The sequence below is a fragment of the Polyodon spathula genome, chromosome 24 (genome assembly GCF_017654505.1).
Source record: "Polyodon spathula isolate WHYD16114869_AA chromosome 24, ASM1765450v1, whole genome shotgun sequence".
Taxonomy (NCBI): domain Eukaryota; kingdom Metazoa; phylum Chordata; class Actinopteri; order Acipenseriformes; family Polyodontidae; genus Polyodon; species Polyodon spathula.
This window is the reverse complement of record NC_054557.1, coordinates 3,740,937-3,761,445: the sequence shown is the minus strand read 5'-3', so window position 1 is coordinate 3,761,445 and position 20,509 is coordinate 3,740,937. Positions and strand designations below refer to the sequence as shown.

General features: G+C 39.9%; 1 protein-coding gene across 1 annotated transcript in view; it reads right to left on the bottom strand.

Annotated features, from left to right (window-relative positions):
• Positions 1-20,509, bottom strand: part of LOC121299013 (thrombospondin type-1 domain-containing protein 4-like) — a 193,403-nt gene that overhangs the window by 161,611 nt on the left and 11,283 nt on the right. The window contains exons 2-4 of the mRNA XM_041226441.1: positions 19,405-19,518; positions 13,792-13,861; positions 1,938-2,275 (exon numbers count right to left, since the gene is read on the bottom strand). Coding sequence (XP_041082375.1) covers positions 1,938-2,275; positions 13,792-13,861; positions 19,405-19,433 — 437 coding nt within the window. The 5' untranslated portion in view covers positions 19,434-19,518. The remainder of the gene's footprint in view (positions 1-1,937; positions 2,276-13,791; positions 13,862-19,404; positions 19,519-20,509) is intronic.

Here is a 20,509-nt window from a genome sequence, read left to right as displayed (position 1 = left end):
CTGGAGAATGTGACTTGCAGTTAGCATCTTGAACTTCCTCTCTTTCAGGAATATGTTCAGGCCTCTGAGATCCAAAATGAGATAGAGCCCGCCGTCCCGCTTTGGCACCGGGACAGTGCATACAATGGTCTGTGCAGCAGTAGCTCTGAGTCTCCATCGCTTTTGCTCCTGGTGCTGGGTATGTGTGAGTCATGGACTTTGATGACTCCATCGCACGATGAGATCGTTGCAGCACCTCTTCCATGGCAGGCCTGAAGATGTAGCTGGGGGAGATTGGCGCGTTGAGCAGGGATGCTTTTGTCTCCTGACCTGGGAGAGCCAAAGCTGATGTCGCATAACCACAAGGGCTCCCAGGTCTCAGTGACCCTACACTGTTTATTTGACATTTCGAGATTGAAAGGGAACTATAATCACACTTTCTGTAATTACACCTGTTTCATATTTTCCTTTTACTCAAATAGCATGTTTCTTCAACTTATATGCAAAACAATCAAGAGTCACTGTAGCCTTGTCTGGAATTAAACTAGCGACAGAGTATAAAAGGCCTCATATTACATTTACCTTTAAGTTTTGGTTGTAAAAGCAGTCTGGACTGTTTATCATGACTGAACAGGATGGAAATGAAAAGCCTTCTTGTTCTCTTTAGTACGTGTTTGATGACTACACCCAATCTAGAGCAGGGGGAGCAAAGGCTCATGAGATAGAACAGAAAAATAAGAGGCCCCAATAGTGATACAGTCCCCCAAAAAGTCACTTTTAGCCATAAACTAATAATTACGTATTCGATTCATTTAGGGTTTTCCAAAATTAATAGTTAACACTAGAAATGTAGAAATTTAATTTGATAAAAACTGAAACACAGGGAATTTTGAACCTAAACATGTGTCATTTGTATATATTTTATTTAAATCAAATGTGTGCAACCCCTCCAGCCAGCATGTGGTTTGTATGCTTTTTTCCCATTATTTTGATGTGTATATGCAGAGCCGTGGGAACTAGGGGTGCTGGGGCAGCACCCCCTGGCTGGAAGTACAGGGGTACTGTGCACCTGCTGGTGCAATGATAAATCTTGCTTGTTTAATGAATCCTATGAGCTGTGTGTGAATGTCACAACAGGATATTTTATAAATCGCAAGGTTTAATCTCACGCGAGTCAGCTTGTCACAAATGCCGCTAACTGGGGGTGCCGCTTTGTGGAGCAATACTAAAAACACACGTACACAAGGACCCGCTAGAGGTCCATTTCCTCATGAAAAATCAATCCGTATGACACCGGAGCGCAAGACTGCTGAATGTCCTTGTCTACAATGACTGCTGTTAATAAAATACAGCTGTTCAACTTATTTTTGCAAGTAAACATTTCTAAATTGCAGTATTTAAGTGGATCATAAAATTATTTGTTTGCTCTAAACGTTTTATGGTAAAGATGTTGTAAACATTGGAGCAAGGACTGTGATTAAAGATGTGCTTACTTAAATTGATAAACATGTGTTCATGCTGCCTTCCTTAAAGCTTAACATATAGTAACCAAATGCATGGCTTCCATCATGTACAGGGGTTGCAATTGAGTTCATTGGCTTTGCCTATGTAAGCACAAAAGCATACAATGAGGTGTGCAGTAAGACTTATATTACAAACACCCCAAAGTGCATTAAGATATGTCTTATTGCACAATCTTGTAATATTTTGAAGTTAATGTTTTCACACTGCACACAGTTACTGAAGCAGTTTGACTAGTTACTCGTACTAAAAACCAAAGCCAAACAACTCAATAGTTATTTAAGGGCTGCTAAATGCACAATGCAAATACAACAGTTTGATTGTTCATCCTCCATTGCTAAAGTGTATGATTTGTTTGTACATTGAAAAGAGGCCATGGATATAAAGAGTTTACATGAATCTTATTTCTGCTGCAGCGCCCCAAGCCCCATGTGTACCTGCGGTCAGGTCTGTGTTCCTCAGATCGCCCTCCCCTTGCTGCTCCTGCTCTCCTGTGCTGGGTGCCGTTGGAGCGCGTTGGCCAGGTGCCCTCACGATGCAGCGGGACAGAGGGGCGCAGGGCAGACACAACTCTGCCTGAGGGAAGTGGCGGGGTGCTGTGGTGGTACCCTCCCCCTTCAGAGCGGTAAGCTGGCAGACAGGGCCTGGTCTGCTCCATTACCCCCCCCCCACAGGAGCGCGAGCATGCTGTCCACGGGCCCCAGCGGCCCCAGGAGCCCGACACACCCCCCTCCCCATCCGGGGCATGCTGCTGGGCTTCTATCCTCTGGGGGACCTGCAGAGAAAGTACAGAGAGAATATTGGACTGTGTGCTGCACAATGGAAGCGAGTCTGCCAGCACAAATGGAATTTCTAGCCTTTATTCTGAGACTTTGTAAACCCCCTGCTATAACGTGAACAGTAATGTTTAAACACTAGACAGGGCCCTTAAGCAATGCATTCAAGAAACAAAAACATTATGCAACAATTCTAAATTCAACATTCTTTCACATGAAGGAATAATAAAATAATAAACAATAAATATGAGGTGTACCGTGTCACGTTGTTGTTTTGTTTTATTTTATTCAAATTTAGCAGGAATTGGTTGGATTTTCTGACTTTTTGCCGGATCGCTTTTCAAACTAACCTATTTTGCCTTGTCATTGCATGACCTTTACAATATCATAGCATCTGTTAAGCATCTGTATCCCTCCATCATGGTCTATCTGGCTGGTTATATTTTTATTGGTGATGAGCAAGTTAAAGCTCCACTGTTTTATTGCTCCAGTGAATGCCGCTCTTAAATGGGTAGATGATTTCAGGAAACCTATACATTTTATTTTATTGAATATGTTGTGATATAACAGCCTGCTGTCTATGCCTGTGCTTGAGTGAAGCAATAAACGCAGCTCTGCAGCTGTGTGGTCCACTCAAAAAATAAAACCGAGCCAAATGGCTAAATATATACAGGAAAAATATTACATTTCCTTACATTAATAATATCCTGACCTTACAACTCCACTCACATTCATTACAGGGGTGAGAGATTTCCTTTGGCTAACAAATAACTGCATGTTTGAAGGCAACCTATTTGTACAATTATTTTTCAGAGCAGACACCCTAGTTTTATAGAAACAAATATTTTAATTCCACATTTTTAGTGCCCATGCTGAACAAGGTGCTAATATACAACTATATAATTAATATAATTATATTTGACTGTGGCTCCAAACTATAGCCTTATAAAGAGGGAGCCTTGTATTTGCTAAAACATACACAAACATGCTCAAGCTCAGAGAGGTATGGTAAAGCATATTGAAAACCATGGCAAACTATCATATGGTAAATGCATATTTTAAGCATTAGAAAAGCATGGAGAAACTGCAGAATTACTGGGAAAATTAACCTTTCTAAGCTATATCCCATAATATGTATATATCTGTATCACTGTACAGAATATTTTTCTTTAATATTAAAATATTATTGTTTTCTCATTACAATAGCATTGAGAAGGTTAAAGACATTAAGGTCCTGCTTCACATAATGAACCCCCAACATGGTGTGTGGAGGCACTGGGCTGGTTACTTTAAGAACAGCATGTACTTGCTCTGCATACCAGCACCCCAGTACAGTGTACGGGGGGTTGAGCAATAAGAAGCAATGTTATAAAGAGGTTCCAGCTGCTTTGCAAATGTTAAAGATGTCATGTTGAAAACATACATCTATGGGGATCCACTTAACTCTTTTGTAACTATAGCCAAAAATGTGAATGTCGCAATAAATTAATCAAGCTGAATAAAATAAACACCCATTCCACTGCCATTATGAGGAACAGTATTTTAATCTCTGCTTTGTGTTCTGCAGACCAGGTGGCTTTATAATGCACAGTATATCACTTCAAAGCGACTGGGCAAAAACAGGGACAATAAGAGGAGTTGACTCAGTTCAACAATAGCCTGGAAAAATAAACATTGTAAAGAGATGTTTTGAGACATCAATACGCCTGTTTTGTTGCGGAACTCAAAATGCAGTCCAGGTACCAGTTATTCAATTAACTGCTGTAGTGTCTATTAATAAAAATAAATACACAGTCTGAGTCTACTATACTGTACAAGTGCTGCATAACATATTGCAACAGTTACATACAGAAGAAAAAAACTGCACACATTCACATGGTAGTGTTCTGTATGATACATTGTGCTGCTGTACTATAAGAAAAAGACTGAACAAGAATGGTGTTCATGGAAGGATAGCTAGGAGGAAACCACTGCTCTCTAAAAAAGAACATTGCTGCCCGTCTGAAAACCGCCAAAGAGCACATAGATGATCCACAAGACCTCTGGAACAATGTTCTCTGGACAGACGAGTCAAAGGTAGAACTTTTTGGCCTCAATGAGAAACATTATGTTTGGCAAAAACCAAACACTGTGCTCGAACAGAAGAACCTTATCCCAACCATCAAGCATGGTGGTGAGATGTGACAGAGATTGAATGATTCTTGGTGTTAGATCTCCCTCCCGACCTGTGAGGGCACTATGTAAAAGGAACGGAGAACCTTTAACTAAATGGCATGACAATTTATTCCTTAGGGTAGGTGGAACTTGGTCATTTAGGAAGGGGGTTGAACTACGGCACCCAAGCTCAATGACTTGGACGGGAGACAGTGTGGCATCTGAGGATTGGAGGAGCGGATGCACTCGTTAACCTAGAGGTCATAAGCGACGGTATAAGTAGGGGGCATAGTGAAAGTGATCGTTTCCTTTGTAAATGGTTAGAATACAATCTAGGAGGATACCCTGCAAATTAGTTAAACATGAGTGTTTGTTAAGTCTGTCTTGTAACATTGTTTGTCTTCATTGTCTGTTTCAAGAATACGAAACAAGATCCGGACTTTTGGTTGTGGGTCAAACCCGTGGGATTTACAAACAGAAGTGATGCATGCCGCTGTACCACTTCCATCATTACTATTATTTACAGGTTTTGCCCTAAGACTCTGGTCATTATAATTATTAATAAACACCCTTGCACCTGTGAATCATTGTCTCTGTGATTAATCTGCTCTGCACTGCACTCACCTGCACGTACTCACCACTTTGCCACATGGGAGTGTGATGGTTTGGGGTTGCTTTGCTGCCTCAGGACCTGGACGGCTTGCCATCATTGACACAACCAAGAATTCTGCATTGTATCAGAAGATTCTAGAGGAGAATGTCAGGCCATCCATCTGTGAGCTAAAGCTGAACCGAAAGTGGGTCATGCAGCAAGACAATGACCGTAAACATAACAGAAAATCTACAAAATAATGGCAGCAGAAGAAGAAATTCCACGTTTTAGAATGGCCTAAAAGTCTGGACCTAAACCCCATCAAAATGTTGTGGCAGGACCTGAAGTGAGCTGTCCATGCAAGGAAGCCCTTAAATGTCATCGAGTTGAAGCAGTTCTGTCAGGAGGAATGGGCCAAAATTTTTCTAAACCGATGTGAGAGACTGACCAATAGTTACACAAAACACTTAGTTGAAGTCATTGCTGCTCAAGGGGGTGCTACCAGTTACTGAATCTAAAGGTTATCATACTTTTTCACACATGAATATTGAATGTTGAATAATTTGTGGAGAAATACATGTTGAAAAAGTATCATGTTTTTGTGTCATTTGTTTATCAGGTTATCTATCTATTATTAGGACTTAGATTAAGATCTAATAACATTTTAGGTTTGAAATATGTGAAATATATGAAAATCCAAAGGGTTCACAAACTTTTTCTTGGCACTGTAGATACAAAAACACACATCAAATCAAAAGATTTGCTGTAGTGTTATACTAGCAAGGAGTTTACAAGGTCAGGGTAAGCGCTTATCTCAACTGCAGACAAGGCTGGTTGAAACTCAGTCACAGAGGACAACCTATTCAACATGCTGTCACCACCAGCATCAAGCTGCCCACGCTCGAGAGCCTGCAGGAAACAGTTTCAAATTCCTGTGTGTGCAACGTGCACAATGCATAGCCGGGTAGAACGCTAGGTACGGATTCAACACAATCAGCTCACAGAGATGCAGTGACTTTGAGAATCTGGATGGGCAAAAAAAAAAAAAAAATAATAATAATAATAATAACCTGTGCTTCTGAAAGTCTCTTTCAATCTCCTTGAGAAAAGACTGCTGCTTGATCATCTAAACTCAGGTACATGCGCTGGTGTGTCAAAATACATTCTTTCTGTCTAATATTGCACATTGTATATGTTGTATGTTTTTTTTTTTAAATCCTTATAATACCAGCTATCAAAGTAAAAATAATTTTATTGTATTTTAATTAACATAGCAATAGTGGTTTCTGTAGAAAATATGTTTTGATTTTCAAATATGTTTAAATTTCACAGATATATTTTCTTTATGTAATAACACAATCGCAAAAGGCTTTAGCTGTATTAACATTTACTGACAATTATATTTTCTTTTTTTCACGGCTTTGCTGATTGTACACAGAAAACAATTGATATTTTGCATATCGTTATATATCCCTCTCTCATGATTAGTTTATTATAAAGTGAAAATGCCAAACTAACAATGTTAGAAGAAAAGTTGTTGAGTGCTGTTTTTGTAAGTTTGCTAACCAGCCCCTACTCCTCTTCTCACATCAGGTTTTCAAAACTCTGTATTTATTTTTCAAATTGTTGTAGTGTATTTATATCTGACAAGGCAGTATGAAAACTTACTTCTACTCCTAGTTAAGCCACTATGAAATAGATCAGGTTTCACATGCTACAGTAAGACATTAATCAGAGAAAGTGCAAACAGCTAAATTACCATGTAGATTTTGGATTTTGGAGAACCTTCCCTTGTTGGCAGCTATTGTAAGTGTTGTGTTACAACAGTTAAGCTGCTGTAATACTTTTATTGGAAGTGCTATGATACCCAAATAGAATCTGAAAGGTCTGCAGGAGGCCAGGGGTTTAAGATAAACTTTTGGAGAAGGTGGAAATGAATTGCCAGTTATCCTGTCCAGACAGACGGTCGGACAGACACAATCACTCAATAAGGATTCACATTTTGAACCAAGACACTAAAAATACCATTTGGAAAACCATTATAATACCACTTTGCACAGAAAACCGGAAGCACACTGATTTTGGCATGATATCGTTTGTATGCCAAGTTACTACTGTGATGCCATTTTATCAATGGCTGATACTACTGAGACCCTTGTGGTGCTATTCCCAATGCAGAACCGTTGCCATTGCAGTGTGACTGCCTTTCGATTCAGGGTTATTTAGTAAGGTTCATGTTGTTTTCTGAAACGTTACAGCTGCTGTCTTGGCCAGCTCCCTTGGACATCAGATATGTCATCTCAAGTGTGTGATAAAATGAATATATTTAAATCAAAAGGAAGGCTCTCATAAGAATAATGACTAATTCTTTCCTCCAATATATGTCAGGCACAATAATCCGCAGGGCATAGGGCTTGTGGGGTGTGCCTTTCAGTGTCTTCATATTTTAAGGCCAAAATGGAGACAAGGCAATGCTATTAGAAATGAAGACACAGAGGAATTGTACCTGCCTGGTATTCAGAACTGACAAACATCCAGGAGTTTACCATCCAGAGGTTGGTTACCTCAGTCCAGCCAGACAACATGACAAGGCTTTGAAAGGAATTTAAAATGGATTTATTTTCTTGCCACCAAGATTTAAACTTAGTTAAAAACAGTCTAAAGTCTGTGTGCCAAGACCTAAAAGTGCTAACTGGCAGTAACTTACATCTAGACTTACGTTAATAGCTGAAATAAAAGACTTGGCTTCATTTGTTCATGATATTTAATTTTCCCCAAGGAGCAGGATAACTAAGATATCTGCTGTTTCCACCTGGTTTGACAGCTTAGGTAGGGCCAAGGCACCAAGAGACATCGAAGGACTTGCACCAAAAGGTCACACCGTCATTCAGGGGCTGAACTGGAGTCTGAGTCACTTGTTGCATGACATTGTTCACTCTTTCTGCATACACAAAAACCAAGCCACACCTGCTGGCCACAAGTGAGTGTCTCTCAACTACTTTATCAAGCACCATGTGTTCAGATCTGTAGCCAATAACTGAGGGGCCTTTTACTACATATGGAGCCAACAAAATAACTTTCTGATGACAATTCTTGACATCATGCCATGGTGTTATTACTAGCAGGGTATCCCATTTGACATTCCCTAAATCCCTTTCTAACTCTGTATTTAGCAGGTAGACAGTGACATGGGAGGTCCACTGAGAAGGTGATACTGTAGATATGTATGAGGAACAAATGTTTTAATGCATATTCACATTTTTACAGACCCTTATCCCTACAGGTGTGTTCAAAGGTTTTATCAAACTCACTTTTGATTAGTACTGAATCCATATTGTGTTGCTACTCTCAGTAAATACACAACATTCTTTGTCATGACAAGAACCAAAATAGCCCCAAAACTAGAACAACCAATGAGTTTATTCCATTAACATTGAAAGTAGTGTGATTCTTGGGAGATTCTGTTTAAAAGTTTAAAAGTGACTGTAGCAGGGCAGGAGCCCTGCACATGAAGAGTGGGTTTTGTGTGTAAATATTGTAAATAAGTGTGTAAATTGTTGTAATTAATTTAAGGAAGTACCTGATGCTCCTGGGATAGCCTGCCTGCTGTGTGTGATTGCCAGCTGTGGATAATCAGCAGGTAGGTGTGTTCCAGCACGGCATCGGGTATAAAGAGGTCCTGTTTGTTCACCTCGGGGCTGCAGCAAAGCCACGGACAACGGGCAAAAGATCGTCCACGCTACCCGGACATGGAGACCTGGCTGCGTAATCCTGATCGCCGTGTGACCCGGGATCAGAAGCGAAACCGCCGACGGCCCAGCTAGTAATCTGAAATCGGGGTTTGTTTATGATTGAACAGAAAAGATTAGTTCAGGGATTGTAAATCCCACTAATGTATAGTGAGCGAGGTGTATAAAGTGGGACCTCCATGTCTTAGGGAGTAGCGCACGCCGTTATTACGGCACCTTTATTTTGATAGTTTTTTGTGCTGTTTTATTTAGCATTATTTTTTTGTACAGCTTGCTGTAGCAGTCCTCTGTGCGTTACCATCGTTGGTAACGTCACATGACCATTTGTATTTACTTTCACTTTCTGTTTGTATGTGAATAAATCCTGCGCGCCTGTGCCGGTGTTTCAACTTCAACCCCTGTCTTGATCTCCTGCCTGTCACTCAGCAGTGAATGCACACACCCAGAAGCAAGACCCTGTTACAGTGACATACTTACAAACGTACACAGATAAATAACACCCCGTTCACACTTACCGAGTCGGCCTTCGGCCACCTCTGGGCCACCTCAAAATTTCCGTTCACAGTTTTAGGGGGCCTAAGTGCGTTCACATATGTGGCTGAAAAGGAAGCCTAAATTGCGGCGAAGTGCTTGTCGGGAATGCAAACAGTGACTACAAACACTGCATAAGAGATTGAGCTGGGAAATTTGCAGACATAAATATGGCAATCTCTTTTTTGCAACACTGTTGGTACTGTACTTATTGCATAAGATACGCTAAAGGCGTGTGTTGAAAGAAGCAATCGTGTTGTATCATGCGTAAATGCAGCAAACAAGGACGTACATTACATTAGGCACAATACAGATTATTACATTAATGGTGACTGAATATGCAACGTCGTATGCATTATTTATCAATATTGAGATTTACAATCTTAGCTACAATCTGAAATATATATATATATATATATATATATATATATATATATACACACACACACAGAGCGCAAGAGAGTTTTACTGTTTTAATGAAAGCTGTACGATGAAGTGCATTCTCCATTGTTATTTTCCGGGCTGGAGATCGCCGTAGGTTTCATAAAATCCAAGATCCGTGATGGGTTTATTTCTGGCCTGCTGCTCAGTATTTCCGAGAGTTCTTCGACAAACTTGCAGGTTTGCTAGTTTGAACGTCCATAAAGTGGTCTCTACTGTGCCTGTATTTCTTCTATCTACGACGACGTAGGTCACGAGTTTCTGGTGCCGAATATCACAGATATTTGCAGAGCTTTTTGAGATGTTATAGTAATAAAATAATGACTTGGATCGCATTATTGAGGAGTTTGGTGATAAAATTAGTTATCAGGAGAGTATCCACATCTATAAAGAGGTATGTGAAAAATACAGCGAACAAGGGGTGGGGCTTGGCTGGAGATGCAGGACTGTCCTTTTGCGATTCAATACATTTTAAACCTGGCTTACTCTGGAAAAAATAAATTTAAAACAGCGCTTGTGAAAATAAATTGGACCTGACGCGCCTGACAAGCGCTGAATAAATGGACCGCTAAGGGTTCATTTTTGCATCATCCCAGGTGCTACCCCTTAAAACCAACATTGTTTTGATCTACTACGCTCGTAGGGGAGTGGTTTGAGATATGTCACCGCCTTGATGCATTAAGGCCGGCCCAGGGCCTGCGCTGGGTTCCCACACGCACATAGTCCGGCACTGGTACTTTAGGCCGCATCAAAAAGTTGGTCTAAATTTCACCCGGCCCAGGGCCGCCTTTTCATTGTTCGAACATTCACACATGAGATAAGGCCGCCCTGGGCCGGCCTAAACCACAAGTGTGAACGAGGTATAGGTTGCTCAAGATCATACTTAATAATACCTTATATTTTTGTTAGCCTTCTAAGTGGGCTGGGGCAGATGGATTGGTCTGGGGGGTGGGGATATGGCTGATGGTCAAGACAGGGTTGTACAGTTACAACATTAATTAGCAGCAAGAAGTAACTCAGTGATCTACTTATTCATATAATATACTACTTATACATTCTTCCAGTTTCTGATTTAGTGAGTGCAGTTTGAATGCTGCGCTCCACAGCAGTCCACTTGATCTCTTCTCTAGAGGCTCTGGGCAAGAAGAGGCTTCACGTTGCGCACAGCCATGTAAGAAAACATCTGATAATCCTCCACATCTCAGGAACTCGGCTGTAACAGAACTCTCCCTGGGGATTTTATTCAGTTTATCTCAAAATCTCATTAAACTCCCCAAAGAGGAAATCTCCTTACATTAAAAAAACAACAGTATCCTAGTTCTGCCTCATTAGCCAAACCATACAGTTGAAATACAGGGTGGGGGGAGCTCCCAGCTGGGCGGTGGCACCGGAACAATTTTTAAAGTGGGGGTGCTGAAAGCCATTGAACAAAACTGTATCACCTGTATGTGATGGAAGCCATGCAAAGCCAGGGGGTGCTACCGCACCCCCAGCACCCCTAGTTCCAGCGCCCTTGCAGCTGGGGCTTCCTTGTTTACAAATATTTGGGCCATTTGACAAGGACCTGACTAATGAGAAGTAAAACTAACATTTAGATATTGTGCACTTAAACATAAACATTGATCCCCATTTAGTAAGAAATATATAATGTATTAAATACACTGTTCAACCCATAGTAAAAGTATAGCAAAGTGTAAATACAGCATGGTGAAAGCATGGTTAAGCATAGGTAAGCATTAAAAAGCAGAAAGATATATCAGGGAAGAACATTTCTGTTTTATATTGAAATGCACGCTGGGAGCGCTCCCAGCAGGAGTTTGTATTTCATATTGAAATGCACGCTGGAGGTGCTCCCAGCAGGAGTTTGTATTTCATGTTGAAATGCACGCTAGGAATTCATGGTGAAGGTTCTTTTATTTTCTGTTTCACGGTTTGGCACCGTTCAATCATAGCGCTGGAAACTACACACCAATGAAATAATACTGGGTTTCAGTCCTGAAATAATAATAAACAAAGGCAATGTCCAAACATGGCTCTGCGTCATTTTGTGGTGCTCCCGTGCTGGTGGTGAATACACGGTCAGTAGTAACTTAGTCCAGTAGTTGTAATCCGGGTTTTAATGCTGGCTTGACAGTGACAACTCCTGGGCGTTTAGCCATCTAACAGTTATAAATAAACAAGTTAAACACACAACAAAATAAAGAATTCACGGTTATACGTTTTTGGTCCGTTCTCTTGTAACCAAAAAAAAGGAACAAATTGCTTGGCCACATCCCCTGAAATGCCTTTAGTCAAGCCTCCTTCGTGGCAAGTCCAATCACGTATCCTCCAATCCACAACTGACACTTCGCCTACCGCATTAAGACGATGACTTCTGGTATTGTGGCCCCGCCTCCTTTCTGGATGACTGACTTACAACTGTCAAACCATCCAGTCCGGGGCACACTGTTCCTGTTATACAGAGCTCAAACAGGTTGGGAGGGACATTGTTGACTAGGATTAATTAGCTCTCTGTAACAACATCCTATTTGTAATTGTTGATTAAAGAGCTCATACAATAAAATAACATCACAAATTCTCTATACCTGATGTGTTACGTGTGCTGTGCAGAGAAGAGTGAATCACGTATCACAAGCCATTTTAGATAAGGACAACACTGTTAAAAACTCACACTAAACCTGCACGCAGTCCTGGGTTTCAGACCTTGCCCATTTAAATGATTGGGAGTCTGAGGTTTGAGCAACCAGCTACATCCATAGCTCCATGAACAATCCCTCATGGCAAACCTTGACACAGGTAAGACTTATCCTGTAATGAGTGACATTGACTGAGGTAAGGCTTACCCATCCTGTGATGAGCATGTACAAGGCAGAGTTACAATAGCTGGGGTCTAGTTGCTCAAATTCCTGGCACCTGGTCAGTTCAATGATATATAAAGAGGGTTCTGAATCCCAGGACAAAATGGTGGACTAGTGTGGCTTTCTAACACTGTAACTATTTACAGAGAACACTGCCAGTAGAGGTGATTAAAGAAGCTTGGTGATTTACTGTAGAAGAAACAGTACCACCCTTGCCCCTGTCTTCCAGAGCAATGGAACTCTCTCACACTGTCACCCTTTGGATCAAGTTAAGGTCAGACAGCTGGCTGAGCTACACATTCCTCCGCTGATATAAATACCCCAAACTGCTTAAAATGTCTGTGGAAACAGCACGATACACAGATTGTATTTACTAGCACATCAAGTCTCTGTTGTCTGTCAGTCTGTCTCTCTTGTCTGCCAGTCTGGCTCTCTTGTCTGTCAGCCTGTCTCTCTTGTCTGCCAGTCTGGCTCTCTTTTCTGTCAGTCTGTCCCTCTTGTCTGTCAATCTGTCTCTCTTGTCTGTCAGTCTGTTTCTTGTCTGCCAGTCTGTCTCTCTTGGAATTGAGGAAATGTCTGCTTAGATACTTTCTGTGTCTAGTCCATGATACAAAAACCAAATAAAAGACTACTGAAGTGTAATATTGTTACTAGGCATTTTTAAAGAGTTGAATCAAATTTTGGAGATTTAAAAATATGTAAAGTATCACCGGAAAATGATTGATATGCATTGGCCCTGATACAGTCTACCTAAAGGCAGCGGATTACTGTTGTGTAAAAAATCTGAAGATGTTAATAATGTGGTACCATTCTACTAAATAATGACTTTACTAGAGGATCTATTTGTGCACCTTTTACCATCCTTTTAATCTTTATCCTTTCTTTTCTCACACACACACACACACACACACTATAAAAACTGTACAGCAGATACGTCAGTAACTAAATGGAGGGCAGCAGTTTGTAACAGCTTGGCATCTCTGCCCACTGAATTAAATGAAGAGACAAGGGCTAAACATTTTCCTCTAACCTCATGGGTCAAAGACAAACATCTTCAAGGTCTTTAGAGGTTGAAGTACATTTCTTATGCTGATGTCAGTCTTATTAGCTAACCAGACGCTAAGAGGAGATCCACTGTAAGTTCAAGTGCTGAAACACCACAGATGTATTTGAAGAGGGAAGGAGGTTACCTTTCTGTGTTCCACAGAGTGCTGAGACACCGCCAGGCTGGACACAATCAGCGACAGGGCTATGGAAACTCTGTGGGGAAGATCAAACAAAAGACTGGGATCAGGACAGGAAAGCAAAGCAAAAACCTCAGGTTTCATTTAAACTATCAATCACATGTGAGAAATCAACCAATCACCATTAAGGATTTGCCAGCAATCCAGTGCACCTTCTACTATGTACGGATGTCATCCCGTGTATAGGCCACATGGTTCTAAAGTTAAAAAACAATAATGAACTAAGATGTACTGTGTAAGGTGTCTCTTTTTATCAGTTTGAGTAGCCCTCTCACAGCCACTTTGCCCTACACACGACTGTGGCAAAGTGCCCGACCCTGTGCTATTTATTTGTGTTTTATGTTGTATGTATTTTGTTAATGTAGGTGTACAGTCATTGGTACATGGGATATAATATGGGTTACGAGCATGAGTGTTTAAAATGTATATTTGTATTTAGGCACAGGGAATTGCACTTAATTAATTTACGTGCAGTTGTACCGAGACTCCAATTGAATGATTGATTAGCAATCGAGTCTCAGTACAGCTGCATAAAAGTGTTCAGTGAGTGGAGAACGGGTGTGGAGAGGAGAAAGTAAAAATGTAAAGTAAATTAAATTCAAGCACATAATTGTTATTCCGTGCTGGAAGGACCAGCACGATACTTGTGTGTTTGTTCAGACTCACTGTGTTTTGTTTGTCTGTTCGTCCGCTGTTTGTTTGTCTATTTATTTTGGCCTCAAGTGCCATGTCCTGTGTTGTGTTTGTCTTTCAAACCTTTTATTTTCTGTCTGTTTAACTATTAAATGCTGAGCGCAACAAAGCGCTCAGCTTCACCAAACAGCTTCACAAATGTCTCTGTCTGTTCTGTAGTGGGTGACGTCTGTCCCACTACTGCTGTCTTTGTGACAACGACATATAAACGTATAACAGTGGTCCTGCTCTCTTCAGGTAATCAGGACACTTGCTGTTATGTCAAGTTGTAAATTCCCAGAGGTACCCCTGTAAACAGCCTGCAAATCTGAATAATTTTACAGGACTGTTTAATGTGGTTGTATCTAACAAAATAATCCCATCAATATTACCTGTCATACAGCTCCTTTCACTATATACTGTTTAAAACAAACATCCCATCAATATTACCTGTTGTACAGCTCCTTTCACTATATACTGTTTAAAACAAACACCCCATCAACATTACTTGTCGTACAGCTCCTTTCACTATATACTGTTTAAAACAAACACCCCATCAACATTACATGTCGTACAGCTCCTTTCACTATATACTGTTTAAAACAAACACCCCATCAATATTACCTGTCGTACAGCTCCTTTCACTATATACTGTGTAAAACAAACACTCCATCAACATTACATGTCGTACAGCTCCTTTCACTATATACTGTTTAAAAGAAACACGCCTTATAGTAAACATGTATTTTCATTTTAAAAAACAGAAATATGTGTTTATATGACTTTTGATAGTCTTTCGCTTCTTAATCATTTCACCTAGAGAACGAAATTGTCCCTAGCTAAAGTACTTCCACTGTCAACTGACAAGGGAAATTGAATAGATATTGCAATGATCCCACCCCTGCAATATGTTTTACAAAAGATCATACAAAATGACATGCCAAATAATCACTGTTCTTTACAGGCTGTGCTTTGAAGTGTTTGAGGGCAGGTCCAATAGAACCCTGGAGAGACTCAAGTGGTCCAAACAGATAAGGTGATAAAGGTTTAATTTGAGACTTGCATAGTTCTGGTTCGCTAAAGAGTTAAAAAGAAAAAAAGTACTTCACAAACCACCATTAAATCTGTTTAACCTTTTATCAATATTGTGACCCACAGCTCCTTAATGTTATTCAGTGGATTCACTCAATGTTTATAATGTTAAGGGCTCTCAGTGACTCAAACCAGTAAAAGTATGACTGTGTGGAAGTGTGTCATCAGATCAGGAGCTCTCTGGTTTAAATCCAACTGTTGGCTCACCCTTTGCACTCCAGTGGGTTGGGGAGGAAAATTGTCTGGGGTGAGATGTAGCTTGGTAACATATGTTGTTTGGTTTTCTGGTTTCATAGCTGGAGCTGATGCCTTTTTTTAATTGTATAGAAATTGTAATCTGACACTTTGTTTTTCAAATTAGAGTTATATATTTGTAATGTGTGTTTTTGTTTTGTGATGCCATCTTAGTCATCATTAAAGTATTAATAGCTGCTATTTAGGAATACTGCATCCTCTTCAGTTTGGTGTTTTGCAGTGTCCATCAAGCTAGGGCACTAACCTGTACTCTTTGAGTAAATCCCAGCTGGTCCCTGAATAAAACCCCAAATTAGGCATACATCCATCCACTCTCACACACCCACACCCACACCATTAACTTTCCGCTCTGTCTACACCTAACATAACATCCTGGCTGATATTTATGCATCTACTAAATAATGGTCACACTACAAAGTGATTTTTCCATTTGCAACACCAATTTACCCAAAACAATTGCAGATTTAAAGATTGTACTAAAAGCACACTAGTGTTATTGACTGAACATGTCTAAATAAGAAGCACATATGGAATTAATATGTTGATTTCTGGAAGTGCTCCATGGGAAAATCCTTACACACCAAGGACAGATTGGGAACCAGTGTGGTTGGATAGTTAGGGAAAGAGTATTCTGTTGGCTTGAACTTCTGTGGTTAATGTTCTACTGGTCCCCAGCAGAAGCACAGTGCACTTGTGACATGGACCTCAATGAGAGCAGAACCCTCCATTAGTGAGAACCTTTAAATGGTGCTTTACATAACATTTAGTAATGTTACTTACATAAGACAGTGTTCTACTGGCATGGACCTCCGTAGGAATACAGAGTTCAATTGACTTGCACCGCAGTTCAGCTACAAAATTATGCTGGTATGGGGATTCAGTGGTAAGTATTTACTCCTGGTGGTGGGTTTTATATCTAGCATACACCACACTGTATTAATCAACCACATGTATCCATAATCAAACAAGTTAAAAAGCAACAGATGTTGTGTTAATCTTACAGAATGGACTTGCTAGTATCTGTATTGGACAGATGATTTTCATTTTAGCTTGGGGCTCATTTCCAAGTATTTAATTAGTTACTATTAATATGCCAGGGATACCAGTGACCCAGTACCATATAGTTCTATGGTTGAGATATTGAGAGTGCCAGTTACTCCTGCCAAGATAGAACGTGGGAAGCAACTCTCTATACAGAACTTTGTCGAACAACTGGGGTATCGACACAACTGCCACAATAATTTGGGTGCTTATTATTGTCTGTTTCTACTTATATTTATTTACAGATCTAGACACTTGACCACCACATGCATATTAAATTGTAAACTCTTACATGTGTTACTTTTTTATACCATTTTTTTTTCAATTCAATGTTTTGTGACCATCATGGCCTAATGGTCTAAAGCCCTTTCTCTAGGCATTAGTCTCCTGGTAGCATGGGTTCAGAGCCTAGGGTTGTTTTGCTAGGAAGCTTTAAAATTCTAGCAAGCATTGGTTAAAATCAGACAAGTTACAATAAACGTATCGGCCAAGTAATGACATTTACAAAAAGCGCCAGTTTATAAAAAAAATAAACAATGGGGCTAACTTTGGCTAACAATGGGGCTAATGGATCTTTTTTTCTAACGTGGCTGAAATGTTATCGCTCAGTTTAAACTATATAAAAGTCAAGTAGCCTACACATGAAAGGACAGTTATAGACTTATTTTATTGCTCCACAAATAGCCATAATGTTACAATCAAGCATTACAAACATGTGTTTACACGTATGACATGTCAAGTTAAAATGTATGAAGTTTCAAAGTAAATTAAAGTCCACAGGAATACAAGGGTGGAAAATTGAATACATAACTGGTTAAAAAAACACAAAGCAGAGGTGTAAAATCAGATTAGAGAATGTATTTAGTGGGGTACCACAAGGGTCTGCACTTGGACCCTTACTTTTCTTCACTCATATGCATGGCTTGGACCAAGATACACATTGCAATATTGTTAAATTTACAGATGATACCAAACTTGGGGAGTGGACTCTGAATCCACAGTCCAGCTCATTCAAAAGGATTTGGACTTTCTCTGTAGCTGGCAAACTTGTGGCAAATTCATTTTACTGCTAAGAAATTAAAAGTATTGCATATTGGGCTTAAATCCATGTTACAAGTATAAAATAAACAGGATGTAAATAGGGGATGAGGACTTTGAAAATTATCACAGGTTAATAGTGGAGTCATTGTTAAAAGTGTCTCGCCAGTGTGTGGTGATGCAATTAAAAAGGCAAATACAGAGTGGCTATATTGCAAAAGGTGTGGAATACAAGTCTAGCAAGGTTATGCTAAGATTATACAATGTCCTAGCTAGACCCCACCTAGAATACTGGTTGCAGTTTCGGTCACCTCACTACAAAAAATACATCACTGCGCTCGAGATGGTACAGAGAAGGGAAACCATGCTGATACCAGGACTGAATGACATGAGCTATAAGGACAGGTTAAAAAGAACTGAATCTCTTCAGCCTGGAAAAAAGAAAGGAGAGGAGACTAGATTGGTCTTAAATGGTATAGATAATGTTAACCCAAGACACTACTTCAAATTCAACCCAGAGAGAGGAACAAGATGGCATAAGTAGAAGCTGAGAAAAAGTAAGTTTAGAACTGGAGGTAGAAAGCACTTTTTTACACATGGAATAGCCAACCAGGTAAAGTTGTAGGATCTAAAACACTGGGAAGATTAAAAAGAAAGACTAGATTCTGTTCTTTTAAATTAGTTACCCCCAATTATGGAAAATGGTGTGCTAACAAAGGATGAGCCTCGATGGTCAAATGGTCTTTTCTCATTCTTAAACCTTTCTTCTGTTCTTATGAGAGACTGTAACCTTTCCCGTGGGCCCATTGGAAAAGTTGTCATGTATCTCAGTAAGAATATGCCAGTGACCAAGTTGACTAAGATGCTTTTTTCATTTCTGGTTCATATTAAAAACATCAATCCATCCATTCATCCATCCATCTATCTATCTATCAATCATGCTTTGTTTTGTTCACTAAAATCCTAACCCTAGTTTCCTACAGATTCGGGTGAAACGTGTTACTTAATTGTACTCATGTTTATACAAGAGCAGATTTAACATGAGTCTAATTGCTAAAATTGGTGACACCTGGTACTTTAATCAGGGTAGTTCTGCAATCCAGGACTGGGTTCTGGGCCACTGCTACATGTTTAAACCTGGTAAATGTTCCAGTATAATTCTCAGCCAAATGTCTGAAACAGATCTTGTTTCTTGCAGGAAGGGAAGGCAGAGGCAGACAAAAGCAAATGTACCCTTGACTGGAGACACAACAGAACCCCCCCCCCCCCCCTCAGAACTCATTGTGACAAATTGTTTGTGATTAACTTTTTATATCAGTCCAAAGTTAGCTATTTTTGAATTCTACATGTGACATACATATCCCCTACCAAGTGGGATTTTAGGCTACTTTTGAGATAAAAAAAAATAGTTCATCTTTAAAATATTATGCAAAAAGTACAATAAAAAGGCTTTTTTTTTACCTCAGTGTTCCAGATAAGTTTTCTACCATATTCCCAAATATTGGACAGGAAGATGAGATTCCAAAAAGAGGAAGATTTTCTTTTCACAAGCTGGGCCCAACATGAAACGGTTTCCTAAAAAAAGAAAAAAAAAAAAAACAATATTGGTACTCATAATATGTCAAAAGCTTTTTTACAGGTACACTGTATTGTTTTGCAAACTCCCTGCTATTGACATCAGGATAAAAAAGATATCTCATTAGCTGAACACAGACTGGCCCTCTTCCCCCTCCTGATCAGTGATGGACACACAGACTGATCCTCTCCCCTCCTGATCAGTGAGAGACACACAGACTGGTCATAAGAACATAAGAACATAAGTTTACAAACGAGAGGAGGCCATTCGGCCCATCTTGCTCGTTTGGTTGTTAGTAGCTTATTGATCCCAAAATCTCATCAAGCAGCTTCTTGAAGGATCCCAGGGTGTCAGCTTCAACAACATTACTGGGGAGTTGATTCCAGACACTCACAATTCTCTGTGTAAAAAAGTGTCTCCTATTTTCTGTTCTGAATGCCCCTTTGTCTAAACTCCATTTGTGACCCCTGGTCTTTGTTTCTTTTTTCAGGCTGAAAAAGTCCCTTGGGTCGACACTGTCAATACCTTTTAGAATTTTGAATGCTTGAATTAGGTCGCCACGTAGTCTTCTTTGTTCAAGACTGAACAGATTCAATTCTTTTAGCCTGTCTGCATATGACATGCCTTTTAAGCCCGGAATAATTCTGGTCGCTCTTCTTTGCACTCTTTCTAGAGCAGCAATATCTTTTTTATAGCGAGGTGACCAGAACTGCACACAATATTCAAGATGAGGTCTTACTAGTGCATTGTACAGTTTTAACATTACTTCCCTTGATTTAAATTCAACACTTTTCACAATGTATCCGAGCATCTTGTTAGCCTTTTTTATAGCTTCCCCACATTGTCTAGATGAAGACATTTCTGAGTCAACAAAAACTCCTAGGTCTTTTTCATAGATTCCTTCTCCAATTTCAGTATCTCCCATATGATATTTATAATGTACATTTTTATTTCCTGCGTGCAGTACCTTACACTTTTCTCTACTAAATG